The following is a 19,495-nucleotide window of genomic DNA, read 5'->3' on the forward strand; positions in this document are numbered from 1 at the left end:
TTCAACAATAGTTGGTAGTGATGGTTGAACAGAGCAGGTTTCACTAGTTAACATCTGCCTTCACAGGCCAACATCCACTTTTGTGTTTTATGATTCTGTATTTGAACTTAATAAAGTCCAAAGAGTTTCGTATCTCAAAGTCCATGTCTTTTCTGTGGGCTTTGGTATTTTGACAGTGTTTAATAAAATTAAATATTTAACGTATTTCATTTAGCGTATCCATGGAAACTTATTGTTTATCACACATTTTTCAAAAAATAACGGTCAAATTATAAGCTTAACATTAATTCAACTAATTTGACCATAATTAACTAAAATATGTATTTCGTAAATCCCTACATCACAGTTGAACATTCCTGACTTTTACAGCAAATTTCAGTCAAGAAAAAGGCTCATTAGATGAGAAGGATTTATGCTAACAAAATAGGCTAATTGTCTATTTTTTTCTGTACAGCAGTCGGAATTTCTTTAAAAACACACACAAACACAAAATAAACTAAACAATTCACTAATATCTTAGTAATAACTTGCTTTCGTTTATTAAAAATAGTAGAAGAACGACATTAACCTTCTGGGTGGTCACCCTGCTGGTGCTGCTCCACAAGACCTTTAATAAGGCTGCAGCTCCAAGGATGAGCTTTTTATACATAGACTTGGTAAAACAAAGATTTTTACACCATCACCATGGAAGATTAAAGGATTTCTCAAACTTTCACAACAGAATCAAGGCAACATTCCAGGGATATTTTTGATGAGGGTCTAACATTTTAACATGATGTAAAGCAAAAAAAATAAAATAATAATAATAATAATTATTATTTCATATAACACTGCTCCGGGACTGCAGTAGTATATTCACTTATGTCTGGTTAACCTTTGATGACCTCTAGAAACATTTCTTTATATGTTTAAAATGATAGCGGCACAAACGAAAATTTTTGCTGCACAATCCAGCACAAACATTTGACACCAATTTTGTCTGATTTGTAGAAGGTGGGGGGGCAACTTCACTCAGGTGAACAACTGAGGTAGTTTCTGGCTCCCTGACAGGGGCCAGAAATCTTGGGCCCCTTCACAAAAAATTAAATCCCCCCCCCCCCATGCAGCTGCTGTTACAATTTCTTTGAGTCTATCTGACCTTTCTAAAGCGTCACAATTTTAAAGGCTTGCAATGGCCTTGGTTTCTTTGGTCCAATACTGATAACTAGCACAATATTTACTGCTCATGAATTTTACCTGCTACAGTCTGCATACAGCATGCAAGTAGGTTGCTTAATTTCTTTTCTATTAGTTTTAGATCACTGAAATGTCTCTCCCCACAAGCAACAGTCATAGGCAACATGCAAAATATACATGAAGCAATCCAGACTTCTCAAAATTCTACATAGTTGCATTTTATTCAAGCTGCAGTATATAGCTTTTTTTCCCGTCCAGGGGGTCTTTTGTGGGCTCTAGTGTCCCTTATATGACAGTAGGCTGACAGGACAGGTGGGAAGACATGCAGCAAATGTCGGTCGGGTCCGGGAATTGAACCCGCGACTGCCGCGTCGAGGACTCAAGGCCTCCAAATGTGAGTCGCGCTATCCCCTACGCCACCACAGCACGCCAAAGCAGTATATAACTTTAATAAAAAAAAGTTTTCTCCATATTTGTTAAATCTCATCATGTCATGACAGTTTGCTATGAGACAGATAATCTCTGAAAACAATCAATCTTCTCCACCTGCTCCCTGAGCTACTATTACTGACTAAAGTAATGCAACATTCCAGCCAAAACAACCAATCAGAACCAGGAGGAGGGTCTTAGTGCTGTCAATCAACTTCATTCACTCACTGCTAAATGTGCTAATGGTGGAGAAACAATTTATTATTACAGGAAAATCGTTTATCTGCCGTCACTGGTAGCTATGCTAACTAGACCAGGGGTTTTCAAAGTATGAAAGGGTGAGCCCCCCTCCAAGGAGCACAATGCCTGCTGCCATCACTGCTCATAACAAACTGTCATGACAAGAAAGCAAGGCAGCTGCGTGCTTTTAAAATTGTGCCGCTTTTTATGGGTCAAATAGATTCAAGAAATTGTAACAGCAGGGCCCAATTAAATTTTTTTGTCGTGGAGCCCGGTCCCATTAAGCCAGGGCTGCCCAAAGTCGGTCCTAGAGGTCCATGTTTTAGTTCTCTCCCTGGTGATAGTAACCTTTTCAGCATGTCAATGTTCTTCTTAGGTCTTCTAACAGCCATCATTTGATCCAGGTACGTTAAACCAGGGAGAGAACTAAAACATGCAGGATGCCGGACCTCCAGGACCGACTTTCGGAACTCCTGCGTTAAGCCCAGCCTCCAGAGACAGCGTCTGCAGAAAATTCTGCGGTGGGAAGTGAAGGATGCACAAATTGGGAAAAGAGTTACTCTGAGGTGGGGCGCGTGACAACGTGGCGGTATCAGGCCAATAAGAATCTATCACGAAATACTTTCCCGCTATGTGCCACTTTCTATTGGTTGGGATTTTCTGCAAGGCGTCGGTAATTGGTTAGTCACAGAAGACGTCCCGCCCCTTTTTCTTTGTTATTTAAAGAAGCAAAATGCCAACGCGGACCTCTGTTCTGAGAGCTGTTCTGTGGGAAGGAGGATCGTTCTGCTGTCAGAGAGCTGGTGAGCTTTTAAACTTTTTTGCAGATACTCCAGCTTACTGTTAGCTTACTGTTAGCTTACTGTTAGCTTACTTCCACATCTAGTTAAAGATGTCATAGTTCCGTTAGTACCCTGTACACAGTACACGCAGGAAGCAAGAAAGTTTTCATTGATGATAATTTGAGGTTTCAGGAAACTGAGTCTTTCTGCAGTCCCTGTAAGCTGACCCTTCACCTGCCAGGAGCCAAGTGTTTTAAAAGTGGTTCAAGATGTTTTCAGTCTGTCTACTGGAACATTCTCTGTGTTCATGTTTTTAGCATTAGTTGATCATATGCATTGATTAACTGATCAGGAAGTCTGAACATCTTTTATACAAACTGGACTTCTGGTAGTTTGCCTGTCAGAAAGATGCAGATGATCAGTGATAATCACAATAATCATGAGAATCAGTTCCAAGCCCACCAACTGAGGGTAGCAAAGATCAACTATGCCTGGAAATTTCCAGAATAGTTGCTGGGGTTTTTTCTAAGGTTGTTCAACCTGCGATAACTGTGTAGGCCTCAGTGTTAATGCTGACTCCTGTGGCGTTAAAATCAGAAGAATGGACAAGGATTTTATATTTGGAAGGGTTGTCAGGAAAGACCTCTGATTCAGTTTTTATAGTCTAGAAGTTTAAAGGCTTACAAGTAAACCCATCCATCCATTTTCTTACACCCTTGTCCCTTGTGGTCAGGAGGTGTCCTGGTGTCTATCTCCAGTGAACGTTTTGGGGCGAGAGGCGGGGTCACCCTTGACAGGTCACCAGTCTGTACAGGGCAACACAGACACAGACAGGACAAACAACCATGCACACACACACACACACACCTAGGAAGAATTTAGAAAGACCAATTAACCTGACAGTCATGTTTTTGGACTGTGGGAGGAAGCCGGAGAACCCGGAGAGAACCCACAGCGTGAACAGGTAGAACATGCAAACTCCATGCAGAAAGACCCAGGCAAAGACTATGCCTTAAACCTTGCTAAATTTAGTAGCATCTAGTGGTTATTAGTCAGAATATAATTAATCTTTATGTGTTTTGCCCAAAAATGTTTGTAATACACTAATATCATCTAATTAGTGAAATGTGTTAAGGCCTGACTGACATGCTGGCAAAGCTGTACATTTAAAATGATTCCTTCATCAGTGATGACTGCAGCTCCTGCTGTGGCTCTTTGTATTTTTAATCATATTATCTCCAAACTGCTGAATTTATTAGTCAGGAAAAAGTGCAAGCAGCCTTTTTTTTTTTTTTTTTTTTTTGCCAGCGGACCAGCAGTGCTTTGCTATACCTTTATACTAGTAACCCAAACAGACCTACAAGGGTATTGTAAGGTCAAAGGTGAGGCTAGCTGCCTTAATGCTGTGTTTGGACTTTAACTGAACTGTAAACAGAAACGTGTGTGAAAACTTCCAGAAAAGGAAGTGATGTATAGAGAACCAGACGTTCTCTCATTGATGAGGCCCAAAGGGAAAACATGACTCAAATGAAAGCTTCAGGTTGGTTCTAGAGCTTCCTGGGTTGGTGTGGAGTTGAATATTTTGCCTTATTTTTATGAAATAAAATGCTGTAAAAAGTTGCTCGTTGTCTTGGCTTGTGTTCGGATCATATTTCGACCTGTTATGTTCCAGATGCCTGATACAAAACATGGTGTAGACGATGTAGACCGAGTCGACCTGGAGATGTAGGAATATTCAGCCATGTCTCATGTCCTTCTCAGAATTTGAATTTGCCATATTTTCTCTATTTTTCTCTCTCTTCATACCTCAGCCATCAGAAATCGGCCATGATGCTGCTGAGTTCACTGGCGTACCTGTACTTCCTGGCTGCCGCTGCTCTTGCCGTCCCTGCTCAGGAGAAGCGGGTCCATCACCAGGCCGGTCTGAGCGACCACGTCCACGACGACAGTCAGAACTACCAGTACGACCATGAGGCCTTCCTGGGCAAAGAGGAAGCCAAAACATTCGACCAGCTGACCCCCGAGGAGAGCAAAGACCGACTAGCGTAGGTTCTGAGAGTCCTGGTCCTATAGAAAAACGATCATTAATCAGTAAGATCAGAGTATTTACTTTCTGTCTTAATGTAGTTGTGACTGGTGTTGTTGAGCTTTCTTTTATCATTTGGTGACAAATCAAAACTTAACGTTACTAAGAGTATGGTTGATCATTCCTTTGGTCTGACACTTCACAGCATCACTGGATATAAAACACTCAGGTCATTTTACTGGCCTTTTCATTTCTAACTGAAAATGGAGAGTAATTATTATAAGTTTGTTGTGATCTTGGATGGAAATTTCAGGACAAAATGTAAAGTGCTGACATGGTGAGGTTGTTGTAGAGGTCCAGGTCCTCATTGCTCCAAATTTTGCTTCATTATTTTGATGGTTTCCTTCTTTTCTCAAGAAGAACTTCTGTGAAATTGATCTGTGTAAGAAATTAACTCAAAAAAATATTTTAGACTTTCAGAAATAAGTGTGTTTGTCAACAGGCTCTGTGTCGTTTCTGTTTTCAGTGACTAACTGCGAGTCTCGTCTCCTCTGACTTCGTCTCTACAGGAAGATCGTGGACCGGATCGACACGGACAAGGACGGCTACGTCACCCACCCAGAGCTGCACCAGTGGATCAAACACAGGCAGAGGAGGTACATCGAAGAGAACGTCAACAAGCACTGGAAGGACTACGACCAGAACCGGGACGACAAGATCGCCTGGGAGGAGTACAAGAACACCACCTACGGCTACTACCTGGGTAAGACGAGCTTCCTGTCTGACTTCCTACTTCACTCAGTCTCATCTGACAACACTGAGCAATAATCAGCTTGGGTGGTTACTTGCTGACTGTCAGGACTGAACAGAGTTTGTAGAATCAGTCCAGGCCGCTTTCTGTCCAGGTGAGGAGTTCAGTGACGTTGAGGACAAAGACACGTATAAGTCCATGCTGGCCCGGGACGAGAGACGCTTCAAGGCGGCCGACAAAGATCGTGACGGCATCGCCACGCGCGAGGAGTTTACTGCCTTCCTGCATCCTGAGGAGTTCGACTATATGAAGGACGTAGTGGTGCAGGTAGAGTTCAGTCCTGACACCATGGCAACAGGCCGGTCTCTGAAGAGTAACACCTGGTTTTGCCCAGTAGAATTTGATAAGAAAATTAAATTGATCTGCTTGTGACTGTGGAGCCAGAAACATGAGTGGACCTGAAGGAGCCAGTGGAGCTCAGGCTGTGATGTAACGAGTAAAAAAATAGTTCAGTCGGTTTTATTCAGTTGGCCACGTAATAACTGGTGTATGCAGTTATATATGCTGTGACATATTGGCCTCATCAGTTGTAAAAATGACTGCAAACATTCAAGAACATTTATTAAATTTGTTTAGTTGAATGTCGTAAAATAATGGGAGCAGTTACTTTTAAGATTTACATCATGTTATAATGTTATTCCCTCATCAAAAACATACCTTAGGTGTTGCTTTAGTCATTTCAGGTATAATTGAGAAATCGTTTTCTGCGCAAAACATTGGGGGGTACCTAGCACTACTTGTTAGCATGAAGCTTCTCGTCAGAGCTGCACTTTCCAATCTCACAGAGCAGCAACTCCCCACTGAGCTCCTACAGACTAGCCAGCAGCAATTAGCAAACACCTGGTGGAACTGCACATCTGCCAGGTTCATTATACAACCTACTTCTGAGTGCACTGCTTCTAAGAACAATGTTAAAGGCCTGAAGAAAAAACATTGTTGTGGCCAAAGGGAAACATCAGAGCAAGAGTGTTTAAAGAAACAGAGGCCCATATTCAAGGCATTAAATTGTATAGTCATATTTATTTTAGGTCATATTTGATATAAACAGCATTTTCAAGACTGAACTCAAGGCCACATAGTTACTTGATTGTGCTATAAAAAGGCACTATGTGCCTGGAAAACACACAATACCGGCCCTTTAAATGAAACTCAATAAATCACTTTGTTTGTTCTACAGGAAACTATGGAGGACATCGATAAGAACGGTGACGGAAAGATCAACCTCCACGAGTATATTGGTAGGCCAGCCCTGTTTCCAGTCTGACCAGTGACCTCTGCACTGGAACCAGCTGGTGTTCATCATGTCTGCCCTCACCAGGTGACATGTACACACCGGAGGACGGCGAGTCGGAGCCTGACTGGGTCCAGACCGAGAGGAAACACTTTGGAGAATTCAGAGACGTCAACAAGGTGAGAGCTGCTCTTACCTGTAACATTTCATCATGTCTTAAAACGTTACTGTGTTTTCTTAGGATTTGATGTGACAGACAAACACAGTCATGTATGATTATAAAGGGGAAGAACAATATGAAATGGTTTTATTTTTTACAAAAATTTCCAGGGAAATGTTAAACTGTTATTCAGCAGCTTTAGGTCAGAACTTTGAGTAGGCCATTCTAACACATGGATTTCCTTTGATCTCAACCACTACAGGTCTGGCATCACCATGGTGATAGTTTGTCCAAACTATCACCATGGTGATGACTTGATGGACAGAGTGCTGCCTTCAAGGCACAGCTTGTCTTTCCAAGCTTCCTCCTCACATAACAGCTCTCACACACCTCTCTCCCACTCTGCTCCTTCAGACTAGCCAGCAGCAATTAGCAAACATCTGCTGGAACTGTGGATCTGCTGAGTTCATTATAGGTGCTATTTCTCTGTGCAGTGCTGGTAAAAAGGTTAATTATAGCCATCCCTTACAAAAAAAATCCCATAAAAATCATGTTTTCACATGTGATTCACATTATTCACTCATCATTCAAATGTGAAAAGTTGTATGAACCACATGTGATTTTCATGGGATTTTTTTGGAAGGGATTTTGTGATTACTTTCTGAAGGTGGAGTTTCAGAAACGGCAGGAGTTCTTAAAGAGACAGAGGCCCAATTTAATCAAATGTGACTTAAAAGAAGTTGGAGTTTCAGTTTTTTATTAAGAAAAAAAAGCTTTGTATATTAGAAGACAATGTCCTGATAGTTGATGGTGTAATTTAATAGCTCAAGGTGCCTGGAAAATACATAACACTGTCCCTTTAAATTTGAGTTTTTCAGTCAATCTTTTCATGAGGAACAAACCAGTCAGTGCTGGTTTTTGTCCCACTTGGTGCTGGTGACTCGATGCTACCCGTCTACTGTTCTGCTGCTGATTCTGGTCCAGTTCTGTCCAGCCAGATAAAATAAGGTTCCGTCTTCGTTCATGCTGCAGGACGGCTACCTGGATGCTAACGAAGTGGCCCAGTGGGTTCTACCAGGAGAGGTGGACCATGCTGACAACGAGGCCAAGCATCTGATCCACGAGACCGACACAAACAAGGTAGATGCATGGTTGCTTAGAAACGGTACATTTGTCCCTTAAGTGTGCGCTTAAAATGTTCCACAGCACAGTTCACTTTTGGATCAACCCAAACAGACCAAGGAATCAAAGGATCCCTTTACTTCCTGTTTGATCTGTCTGGCTGTGATTACATGACGCCAGATTAATATTTCTACGACATGAATTAATTACATGACTCGATAAAATCAGAGAAGACTTTTTACTTTTTCACCAAAGACCATGCAGCATAACTGTACAGTTAATGTTATCTAAATGACTGATTTTATTCTCTAGTTGAATCATGGAGTCAAAATGTTGCAGGTTTTCTCTCATATCAAGTTAGAAAGATGGCAAATCAGCTGTTAAATCACATGGCTATCTCTGCAAGATGCTAACTTTACAAAAGCAAACATTACGGTTACATTACCGGTGTTCATTATTAAAACTGAATCATTTTGTCTGATTATGTTTAGTTTATTTGTTTTAAGCCAGAAGATCAACTTAATCAGAAAGTCTCATTTCCTATAGTTGTAGAAATAATTTTAATAATCTTACTCATAAAATAATGACCTAGCTATATTATACTGTTGCAATTGGTTCATTTTTTAATTATAATTTTTTAAAGAAATCAAGTGGGTTTTTTTTGGTTATGGATTATTTTCCTCTTTAATTTTTTTAATTTATTTATCTGTTTAGTTTTTAGTTGATATTTACTTTAAAACTCAACTTCTGCTCAGATTGTTTTCAGTTTGGTTTTTCTTGCTGGTTGATCTAAAAAACTAAACATCTATTTTAAAAATGTTCAGTTTCTAGAACTCATTACTGTGATTAAATTGCATATTGAGTGAAGTGACTGGTTAAAACGTAACATTTAGGACTTTGACTCGACTCAGGACCTGACTCCAGACATTAGACTGACTCTGTTCCACCTCTGCTGGCAGCACAGCGATGAATAATTGCTTAATTGAATTAATTACTAATCATCTTCTCTCTCTCTCTCCGTTCCTCATCCCTCCTTTCTCCTGCTTCCCTTAATCACCTCCCAATCAACCCATGTTGGATGAAATGCTGTAATCACTCAACAGGACGAGAAAATCACCAAGAAGGAAATTCTGGCCAATTGGAACATGTTTGTGGGCAGCCAGGCGACCAATTATGGTGAAGATTTAACAAAGAAACATGACGAACTTTGATGAAGTCTCTTTTGGACGTTTGGGGGTGGGGAAGTAGGGTGGGTTAGACTGGGTTCACTTAAGTCTCTAAATTTTTGACTCGTTATTATGCTGCAGTCTTGGTTAATCATGCCCCTTTATTCATGTATGGAAGGTTTGCAACTAGAGATGCACTGAGGAATCAGCAGATATGAGCAGTAACCTGGTGGTCACTCAAAAATCCTGCTTTTTTTTTTTTTTTACCCTGATCAGGGATTGAACCTTGCTAAGCACTACCAGGTCTCATTGATGCTCTTTGTTGTGGATGTACTTACTGAGAGAAGACTGGTTCTTATGTTCCTTATGTTTTAAATTATTGCCAACTTCAAGAAGGAGCCAGCAGTTTGAGCAGATAACAGGAAGGCTGCACTAGTAAAGTGGTGTTTCAGCTCATGTTGCAGAACATGCTGGCTTTGGAAATGTTGGCAAGCTTTTGGAAATCTCTGTGATCAGGTAAAGATCTGCATTCTCTAAAGAAAAGACACAGATGGTTGTTTTTGGCATGAGATGCAAAAAGACACTAAATGTGAATTCTTTCTTCTTACAACCCTGTTTTCTAGGAACTGTTCTCTCAGGGTGACGTTGCCTTTGCATGTTCTTAATGACTGCTCAAGGCAGGAAAGCTAAACTCAAAATCATTCATACCCTTGTCAGAACTCTCAGGGTCTTTTCTTCCTGAAATGAGGAAAATGACTCAAATCCAGGATGAGTGGATGCTGCTGGTCAATCTGCTGGGTTTCCTAGGAAACTGTTCAAATAAAAAAAATGAACTTGGCTGCATTGTTTGACCAGAATCAGATTAGGATATCCACTTGATTTGCCCCCACCCCCCAAAAAAGTCAATTCATTCCAATCACACAGATGGACTCAGAGTTCTTGAGGTGATATGTTGAGAATTGGTGCCATTGAATTGAATCAATGTTAATGTTAAAGGTGTTCCAGTTTGGGGAAAAAATCTGACCTTTTTACATCTTGAAAACTTTGATCCTTCTCAAAAACTGTAAAAATCCTCATTTCCATTATAGCAGTCAGACCCATCTTATAAAAACTGAGCAGCTTTTTGCATATTTTCTCTGGTATTTTGATAATTGTTGAAAGGCTTTAGAGTTGGACTGTTTACTGACCTTCACCTTCATCTTTAACTCCCTTCATAGATTCTATCAATGCTGCCTCTCTGGCTGGGCCACTACAAAATCTTAATATTACCCCCAATCAGATGAAACATGTTAATAAAATCCCCAAAACATTGTTCCTCCTGGAAGAAACCTTCTGCCAGGAGTATGAATAATGATGGTCTTAACTGTATTCCTTCCTTGAACAACAGATGAAATCTATCTCTGCATTCTGATTGGTGCATCTCTTCTTGCAGCTTCCTGATGCGTGCTACAGGAAACAGTCACATACTGTGTATGTCAGGATGGTAACGCTGACAAACCTTTCTGGGCTTTTACACTTTTCTTTTTTTATTCGCTTGGGTTATCAGATGCTCACACAACACACCGAGGTTGTAATGTCAGGTTAGGCGATTTGAGTGGATTCTAATAGGAAACAATGTTCAGAAGAGAAGAAATAATTTCTATTAAAATGTGACTTTAACAAGTTTAGCCATCAAAAGGGAAGAAATTGGGGAGGGGGGGAAGAGGTCAAGGATGGACTTTGTTACAGAATTTTTATAGTTTGACAATTAAAGCCTTTTTGTACAAATGTTTGTGGTGTTTATGCTGTATTGTATGATTATTATTTTTTTTGTGTTGCTTTAGTTACTCAGTAAAGTAGCTCATCAACCTGTGAAGGATGGAGGTTCACCTGCTGCAAATCTGAGTCATTAGATACAATCATCTTCATTAAACTAGAATAATATAATTGAAAAGTTAATTTATTCAGTAACTCAGTTCACACACAGAACTAGATTAATTCCATAAACTGTTTTCAAGCCTTTAACTCTGATTTTCAGGTTCCAGCCAATAAAAACATATTTAAGATCAGAATATCACATCCTGATCTTATGATCAGATCTTCTAGTTCAGATTCTAGAATCTGAGGCGACTCAGAAGCTTGTTGTGTTTTAAAAGGTGAGTCTGACAAAAGAAAATCACATCATTATACCTTAATAAAAACATATGTATTAACAATTATGAAATGCCACTTTTTGCATTAATCAAAAGAGGCTGTAAATGGTAGAAATATGACACTGTTTTGCTGGAAGTAAAGCTCTATGTTTCATTAAGAAAGTTCTCAAGAATTTAAAATATTTCATTGCTAAATTTTTTTATTTTTATTTTCCTCAATGAGTTTCACTTCAGGAGCTCAGGTTCTCCTGACCCATCCAGTAAAGTAGAATTATTGAAAAGTCAATTTATTTCAGTGACTAAATGTATTATGTTAAACACTTACTGTAGATGAATTACACACAGATGTTTTCCAGCTTTTTTCTTGTTAATTATGATTATTTCACACTTGGATGTAATTTGAATATTACATCAGACCAGTAAATGGGTATTTTTAAAAATGTGATGAGGGCAACAAAAATTGTGATGTACATTTTATTTTATTGAATTTAACTGTAGACTGAAAGGAAAAGACTCCTTCATATGGCTGGTCTAGAAACAGACCACAAAGATGTCTGACACATTTAAAACCAAGACTTCAGTGGGATTTTTCCCATCCAAGCCTATCCACCTTATTCCTGGGAGGCTTACTGGGGAAACGATTATGGGTCTTACTTCCGGCGCAGCAGTATTTCATTGTAATTTGTTGGGTTTTTTGCTAGTCTATATTCATGACAGAAGTTACATCTCTCTTTTCGGTTATAATACAATATTTAGTAAAAAAAAAAATGTTTACGGACACACCGTCTGCTATCAGAGAGCTGCTCAGTACAGATTATCGTGATTGTGAGTTTAATCACGGGGAGCGACAGGAACACGATCGTTAAGTTTTGTAACGAAATGACCGTGAATTAGCAGCTCGTTTCTCTGAAGAACTGACAGTAAGAAAGAGAAAAGCAGAGAAGCTGGTCAGAGATCTGAGCTGCAGGTTTGTGCCGACAGTATAAAACACCAGAACTACATTAGGCTATATTAGCTTGGTTTGATGTGAAATTTATTTTCCGTTTGAATTTTAAAAATAATGAAGTTCACGATCTGAGTCTTCATCATTATGATTGGGCCAGCAAAATGTATTTATAAGACAAAATAAAATGTCTGGGATTATTTAGTCCATCACAGCCAGAACCTCGAGGTTCTCTGTTGCTGAGTGTCGCTTTAAATGACCGGAGAAATGACCGCAGCTGTTGCGCTCCAGACCGTAATATGGAGAATCTCCCTATTGGACTCGAACCGAACTGAATCACACATTAACCTGTCATAGAGAGCAACTTGCCACTGGAAAGTGTCGTAAAATGCCCTTGTGGAGCTCTGGTAACTGTTGAGCTGTTCGTGGCTGTACTAATAATTTAGCAATAATAATAAACGTTTTGTTTGTGTGTTTTGAACGTGCTCCCAAAACAAAAAATTATGGGCGCCCATAAATCACGCAAAACCTCATGAAGGCTAAACAAGTTGAGTTACAACCCAGAATTGAACAGAGAAATGCAAGAAGACAGTCAGGTATATGAACAGTCAGGCTGATGAGACACACATCCATTGTAGTCGCACCCACCAGTGTGGGGAATATAGTTTCAGTGTTTCAATTATTTTTATAAACAGTTCCAGTTCGTTTTACACCATTGATTACCGTTTTATTTTAGTTAACAAAAAATCAGTGTAAATTTTTATTTCACTTGGTTTAGCAATCTATTAGAACTGTGGTTGTAATATCATAAAATGAGGTATGAATACTTATGCAAGGTTCTGTACAAGTTGACGTTTAAGTCAACTGTACAAGACTCCTCGTGTTTTTCTTTGACATCATTGTGTGTTCTTGTGAAGGATGTGCTGGAAGAAAGCTTAGAGACTTTAAAACCACACACTATGAAATAAAAATGTGTTGTGTCTCTGCTCATCAGGACGGCCGCCTGAGTCTGTCCGAAGTGCTCGACAGAACAGACTACTTCAGGATGAGCACAATCACTGACTATGGAGGCATGAGGGTGGAGGAGCACGACGAGCTGTGAGAAAACAACTCCAACCGGACAAACCTCATCTGACCTGACAGTTAGAGCCCACCGTTATTTTCCTCACGTTAAACATGCAAACTGTACGAAGGCAAGTAATCATTCAGAAGGTGCTTGGCTTAAAAAAAACATTTTTATTTACCGTTTCATTCAGAAAGGCCACAGCATCCACTCAAAGAAAGAAAAAATTTTTAAAAACCCACAACACCCAGGAACTATACGCTTGCAGGTTGCAATGGGCTGCAGAAATCTTCCACAGATGCATCAGACTCTGACATCTCATTGAGCTGCTCATCCTCACATCCTCATGCCTGCATCACTGGACGGGCCTCTTTGGCTCTCAGGTCAACTCCAGAGCCCGCGAAGCCGGTTCCACCCTGGGAGGAAACACAGACAGCTGGAGCTCAGCTACACACAGACAAAGCTCTCACAGCGAGGTAGAGGAACTCTGAACACTGCCTAAGGCTTCCTCATCAAATGTGTTACTGGCTGTTTTTTGTAACTCAAGGAAGAACAATTAAATTTGATCTGACTGCTTTCTTTGATGTTGGTAGAAGATTTTTCAGCAACCTCCGAATCGGCTACCTACCCTCTGCAGTGGGATGATGTCTCTCTCTGTTAGTTTGGCTCCAGACATGGGGTCAGTCATGTCCTTCTTTATCAACTTCTCCACACACTCCTGAGTCACTACAGTCCCTCTGAAACAGTCAGTCGGGAGAATCAGTCAGCCAGTGGTAAGGCTGAAACATAGTACTGGATGTGCACTGCAAAAACACTTAAGTATTTTTGATTTAGTTTCTAGTTCAAATGTCTTAGTGCACTTGAAATACGACAACGCTAAGTTAGTTTCAGAGAGATACAGGCGCCGGTTTTAAGTCAGTCATTCCTTATTATTGTTGAAAAAGTACCAGTTTCACTGGCAGGTTGTTTCACTGTGTTATAAGAGAAATAATCTGTCAATAGAACTAATACTTTTTTCATCAATTTTATTGGCTTCTAACACAAGCTTCTACAGTATGTGTGGTTGAAAAGTTACTTGTAAGTTAGTTTTGTTGTATTTCAAGAGCACTAAGACTACAAGCTAAATCAAAAGTACTTGGTAAGATTTAGTGTTTTTGCAGAGTGTGACAGTAATGGGGTAAGGACTCACGAGGGTCTCAGGACAGCGCAGGGGACACTGTTACCCAGAGCGTCTCTGGTCACTGCACACACGTACCTCTCCTGGGGGCAGAAAGCAGCAGACTGGAGCGAAACCCTGATATGTTCCATCTAAACCAGGTTTGTTTCCCAGACATGGTTTCTCTGGGTTTGTTTTTTTTCCCCCTTAGTGTGAGCACAGACTGGTGAGTAAACTGACCTGGCGGTTGAGCAAGGCCACCCTGTCCAGGCTTGAGTCCAGTGGGGTGAAGTTCACTGGGATCAGGTCGTTCATCTTTATGGGTCGCCCAGACATGGGACACAGCACAGCTTTACTCTGACACAGAGAACACACACATCGTCAGAGTGCTGACATGAAGATGGGTTTCAGACGGAGGGTCAGCCTGTCCTCTCTTTAGAGCTGTGCCAACAGAAAGGTACACATTAAATCAGCAGATACCATGACATCCAGGCAGAAAGCAAACAGCTGAACCTGCAACAAGCTCCACATCATTTACACAATCTGACACCAGCAAGAGGCTGAGGAAGGAGAGCAGAGCAGAGTACATGCTGGAGGAGAGAGTGGATAAAAGGAAGCAAAGCTGCTCTTTTATCCCTTTAATTTTCCAAGTCATGATCTGTGTGACACACACACAGAGTATGTCTGTCTAATGTCACAGGGACTTAACATTGACTTCCATTCATTTTCATTCGTCTGACCCTAACCCAGGGGTGGGCACTCCAGGCCTCGAGGGCCGATGTCCTGCAATGTTTAGATGCATCTCTACTTCAGCACACCTGAGTCAAATAATGAGGTCATTGGCAGGATTCTGGAGAACCTGACTGCACTGAGGAGGTGATTCAGCTGTTGGATTCAGGTTGTTGGACCAGGGAGACTCTAAGAGTTGCAGGACACCGGCCCTCCAGGACCAGGAGTGCCCACACCTGTGCTAAACTGGTGGTGTGTCATTTCCTGTTTTATCCAGTTTTCACTTCACACCATTGTTTTTACTTTTAAACAGTTATCAGGCTGCTGTGCAAGTTACTCAACAGGTTGTTGCTAATCAAAGAGCGAGTGAGTTAGTTTATGCTAGTCACATTGCTTAGCCAGCTGTCAGAGGTTGAGCAGCCTTTCCTCTACCTGCATCTCCCAGAATGCCGTGCAGGTCTGGATCAGAGTTCAGTGAATATTCTATATATTGAACATTCTATCAGCTGTATTATCTGTTGACGTTGCTCATGTGTCTAAGTAAGCTGAATTTTGACACCTTTCTATCAGAACCACTAACTGTCTAATATAACCCCACCCACCAACAGGTGCCATGATGTCAGTGGTCATAATGTTATGCTTTCAAGGCAGGAAGCAATTTTTTCCAGCTAGTCTAATAAAAATAAAATGAGCTGGTTTTATTGAAATAACTCATTTTATGCTTTTAGTTATGAAATGTTTCTGCTACTCGGCAACAAGCTAACTGGAAAGGCTGGTACGATGAGTTGCTCCAGAGGTGGTTGCCATGGTGAGCAGGACTTCATCAACAGATGAATGGAAGACAACATTCAAAAATACTGACGGGTTTCTTCAGGAGGGTGGGCTTGGCCTCTGGGGTCAGAGAGGGGATCCAGAAGCTGGGCAGGCTCTGGCTGGAGGAGGGGGCCGGACCCGCAGTGGACGCCTCTCCTGAGCTGCTGGCTTCACTCTCCTTCTTCTGCCCTGAAGAAAAACAAAAAAAAGGCATACTTTATCCTGGATGGAGGCTACAAATTCTGTTTAACGGTTCAGAACCAGCGCTGAGTGAGAGTGGCACCGGATGTGAACGGGTTGATGGGTTTGGACACGATGTTGTTCTCGCTGGTCTTAAACCTCTCCGCCCTCTGCCGTTCCTCAGACTTGGACTCCAGCTGGTTGGTGCTCTTCAGGGCTTGCTTCTGCTTCTCATACGCCTGCAGGGCCACAGAGGGAACATTCACACAAGAATTACTGAGAACGTTTCCTAAAACCTCCTAACTGCTTGTTTGAACTTTGGCACTATTCTTTCTAGCTGTGATTGGACACTGGTGAGATATGGGCGTTTCTATGGTAACAGGTTGGGAGTTGATAACCTGAGTAGCACCGCCCTCAAATCTTTCCTTTTGGTGAAGAACGGCTCAGGTTAACCTGAGCTATCCTCTGTAGTTATGCTGCTGTGGACACAGGCTACTGGAGGAAAAACTGACCACATTATTCTACTACTCTCCATTTTTGAATTATTTGCTGTAATTTCAGCTTTTATCATTATGTTCTCTGTTTTTTTCCAAGCTTCAGCAGGTCTGGTGTTCTGTTTAGCAGTGACTCCTTCCTGGAGGAAGTGATAATGGTGCCAACAACTTCATGTTCTCCTCCTGCATCTGATGGACTTAGCTCTGTGTTTCAGAGTTTTACCTGGCCGAGTTCCGAGAATATAGAAATAAATTGAACTGAATTGATGTGCAGCGCGAGGCTTCCTATTACACAGTAGAATTATGGACCGTGTTTGTCCCAGTCGTTATGAATTGTTATAACTGTGGACACAACTAGTAGAACCTTGCTGTAGTTCCTGAGAATAAGCGTTGCCTACCTGTGTGATGATCTTACCTTCATCTTTTTGGCTATTTCTGTCTTCTGGTGCAGAATGTATTCAAGAATGGCCTGTTTTTCATATAAATATCCATCTGGGCTGTGGAAAACATAAACAAACATTACAGTATGTTTGTGTGTGCACGTGTACAAAGTTACTTGTCACTCTACAGTGAAGTACCACAAACATCAGCTATCAAAAATATAAAAATCTCTTGAAGTACAACAAAAATGTCCGTCTTGATTAAACAATGTCTGCCTGAAAACTGTTTACTGGCGTCACAACAGTGAGTTGAACTTTTGTCTCAGTGGTTTTATGTGCTCTGGATATATCTGACCTCAGCTGTATTCTGAGCTTCTTATTACATACGATGAAGCCATAAATCATAACCTGTGACTGTGTGTGTGTGTGTGTGTGAGAGTGCAGTGGGTCTGAGAGAGCATCGTACGTCACCACAGGGTTCTGGCAGGGCTGCAGGGACAGGCAGCAACAGTCAAAGTCTTTGATAGCGTCTTTTCCCAGACGGACGCTCTGGGTTCCATAACCAGACGCCGCTGAACAAGATGATAATGACACAGCATACCAACAACAAAATCAGCTGGAACACTTTACAGATAATTTCACTGAATCTAGAAAAAGTTCTGTAGAAATATCTGAATCCAGTTCACGTTTCTGTATCAGGAGGCTTTGAAAGGAGACAGTCTGGACCAGGACTGTGTAAAGGTCAGAGTTCAGCTGCTCTGCCTTTGTTTGTTCTTCAATATTTCCTGAGGATGTTTTTGTTCCTTGGTGACCAGTAAACATGATCCCACCACAAGAAAGAAATATATCAATCAATCGCATGACACGTTAGGACGAGCTCAATAATTTCCAGCAAGACAACAATCGTTAAATAGAAGCTTCCCTTTTAATATCATTAAAAAAGCTGAAATTTTGAAAAATGTTGGAAACATTTGACACCCAGTATGAAATAGTCGGTGTCAAAGGACATTTTCTTAACAAATGTCCTACCTGGCAATTTTGCCTATTATCCCTGTCTGAGCTGAATGATTATCATTTTTTAAGATGCAGTTTTATTTACATAGACTTCATAATCCACTTCAGTTCGGCTGTTTGTTTATTTATTTTGGATACTTCCAATGTTTTCCAGTTCTTGTGTTACACGTTCTTTAGAAATTAAAGTCTTTTGATCTTTGAGAGGATGTACTTTATTATTATATTAGTTGCAAATGCGCTCAAAATGCCAATATTATCATTTATTGCAATAATTTAGAGGACAATTTATTGTCCAACAAAATGTGTTATTGTGACAAGTCTTCCTAGCTAAATTCCAGAGATGAATCCAAATATAATAAACAACTTAGTTTATCATTTCAGATCTATAAAATGTGAAATGATTTGTATCATTGCAAAAGTAATTGCATCCCTATATCAACTATATCAGTTAACAGTTTGTAAACTCCGGGACTCGATTTGGGATAAACGGAGGACAATGAATGGATTTAGGTTCTGACCCATCCCCTCATTATTATAGACACCCTCACCCTATCTATTGAACTGGTGTGTGTTTAGCTCAGGATCCATTAGTAACACCATTAACCAACAGATGCTGCTAATGAGTGAAGCTCACCTGTGTCCTTCCTCTTCTCATGATAAGTATAGACAGCTCCGGCTGTGCAGTTCTTCCCATGTCGAGTCATGTTGTCGTTTCTTTCCCAATTTTACCAGTTGACAGCTACAGAAAGTATCAGCTAGCGTTAGCTGCTAAAACTCAGAGACTACGCAGAAATGTGCGGTGGCTTTATATGGATGTAGAACTAGAGAAGGGCTTCCTTTGGCGGGTAGAAATTCAACAATGCTCCCATAAAGGATCTTATTTCTTGGAAAATTACTCTAAATAAATGTATTTATTCTAGCGGTGTTGTTTCTTCCTTTTCTTTTCCCCTTTTATTTCTTCTTCTGTCATTTTTAAAGTGGACAGTTTGTAGGTGCACACCGCCACCTGCTGGATTAATGTGAGTACTTATCACATGATATTCAGAAACAAAAGACCCTAGATGGTTGATAATTTTCACCGTAATAAATATAGTTCTGATTGTGTGATGAATTAGCATTTGAACTATTTTTTCTTTCTGTTTTCCTCCCAATGTTGTTTTTTTTTTAATGTCTTTTACTGCAACAAGCTTTTTCCATTTAATGACTCTTGTCGTTTCTCTGCATAACTCTTGTTTCAGAATATTTGATGAAGCTCTAAAATACTAGTAGAGAACTAAATATTAAAACGAAACACTTGCTCCTTATTTTCCCAGAGATCTCATGGTCTGAAAATCCTGCTAACCATTAGTATTTTCTCTTCCTTTTTCTCTCTGTCTGCAGCTCGTTCTGGACCTCCATCAACAGAGGTCGCTGTTCCGCGCAGCTTCCATCACTGTTTCCCCCCTCAA

General features: G+C 40.6%; 2 protein-coding genes across 3 annotated transcripts; one reads left to right on the forward strand and one right to left on the reverse strand.

The window, feature by feature from the left end:
* The first annotated feature begins 2,541 nt into the window (after window positions 1–2,541).
* On the forward strand, window positions 2,542–13,518 carry rcn3 (reticulocalbin 3, EF-hand calcium binding domain). 2 transcript variants are annotated; one of them, XM_044099087.1, is made up of 8 exons: window positions 2,542–2,648; window positions 4,439–4,672; window positions 5,223–5,416; window positions 5,559–5,731; window positions 6,642–6,702; window positions 6,783–6,874; window positions 7,888–7,995; window positions 9,081–10,910. In XM_044099087.1, the coding sequence occupies exons 2-8, from the start codon at window positions 4,455–4,457 to the stop codon at window positions 9,186–9,188; spliced, it is 954 nt and encodes a 317-aa protein (XP_043955022.1). In that variant the 5' UTR covers window positions 2,542–2,648; window positions 4,439–4,454; the 3' UTR covers window positions 9,189–10,910. The 2 variants fall into 2 exon arrangements, with proteins under 2 accessions (XP_043955022.1, XP_043955021.1); XM_044099086.1 differs by lacking the exon at window positions 9,081–10,910 and adding an exon at window positions 13,213–13,518 and having other exon boundaries at window positions 2,557–2,648.
* LOC122821301 (nitric oxide synthase interacting protein) lies at window positions 13,435–19,033 on the reverse strand. The gene is made up of 9 exons (XM_044099088.1): window positions 18,682–19,033; window positions 17,500–17,605; window positions 17,069–17,150; window positions 16,263–16,398; window positions 16,029–16,168; window positions 14,678–14,794; window positions 14,471–14,541; window positions 13,910–14,018; window positions 13,435–13,697 (listed from the first exon to the last, which is right to left on the reverse strand). The coding sequence occupies exons 1-9, from the start codon at window positions 18,749–18,751 to the stop codon at window positions 13,626–13,628; spliced, it is 903 nt and encodes a 300-aa protein (XP_043955023.1). The 5' UTR covers window positions 18,752–19,033; the 3' UTR covers window positions 13,435–13,625.
* Between the last annotated feature and the right edge of the window lie 462 nt (window positions 19,034–19,495).

Source organism: Gambusia affinis, linkage group LG19 (assembly GCF_019740435.1).
Source record: "Gambusia affinis linkage group LG19, SWU_Gaff_1.0, whole genome shotgun sequence".
In the NCBI taxonomy this organism is placed as follows: Eukaryota; Metazoa; Chordata; class Actinopteri; order Cyprinodontiformes; family Poeciliidae; genus Gambusia; species Gambusia affinis.

Excerpts from the sequence above, each read along its gene's own strand:
- rcn3 (XM_044099087.1), top strand. The coding sequence starts at position 4,455 with ATGATGCTGCTGAGTTCACTGGCGTACCTGTACTTCCTGGCTGCCGCT. Across the intron at positions 6,703-6,782 it reads CAACCTCCACGAGTATATTG|GTGACATGTACACACCGGAG; the intron begins GTAGGCCAGCCC and ends TGCCCTCACCAG. Across the intron at positions 7,996-9,080 it reads ACGAGACCGACACAAACAAG|GACGAGAAAATCACCAAGAA; the intron begins GTAGATGCATGG and ends ATCACTCAACAG.
- LOC122821301 (XM_044099088.1), bottom strand. The coding sequence starts at position 18,751 with ATGACTCGACATGGGAAGAACTGCACAGCCGGAGCTGTCTATACTTAT. Across the intron at positions 14,542-14,677 it reads TGGCCTTGCTCAACCGCCAG|GAGAGGTACGTGTGTGCAGT; the intron begins GTCAGTTTACTC and ends TTCTGCCCCCAG. Across the intron at positions 13,698-13,909 it reads ACATCATCCCACTGCAGAGG|GGTGGAACCGGCTTCGCGGG; the intron begins GTAGGTAGCCGA and ends GTTTCCTCCCAG.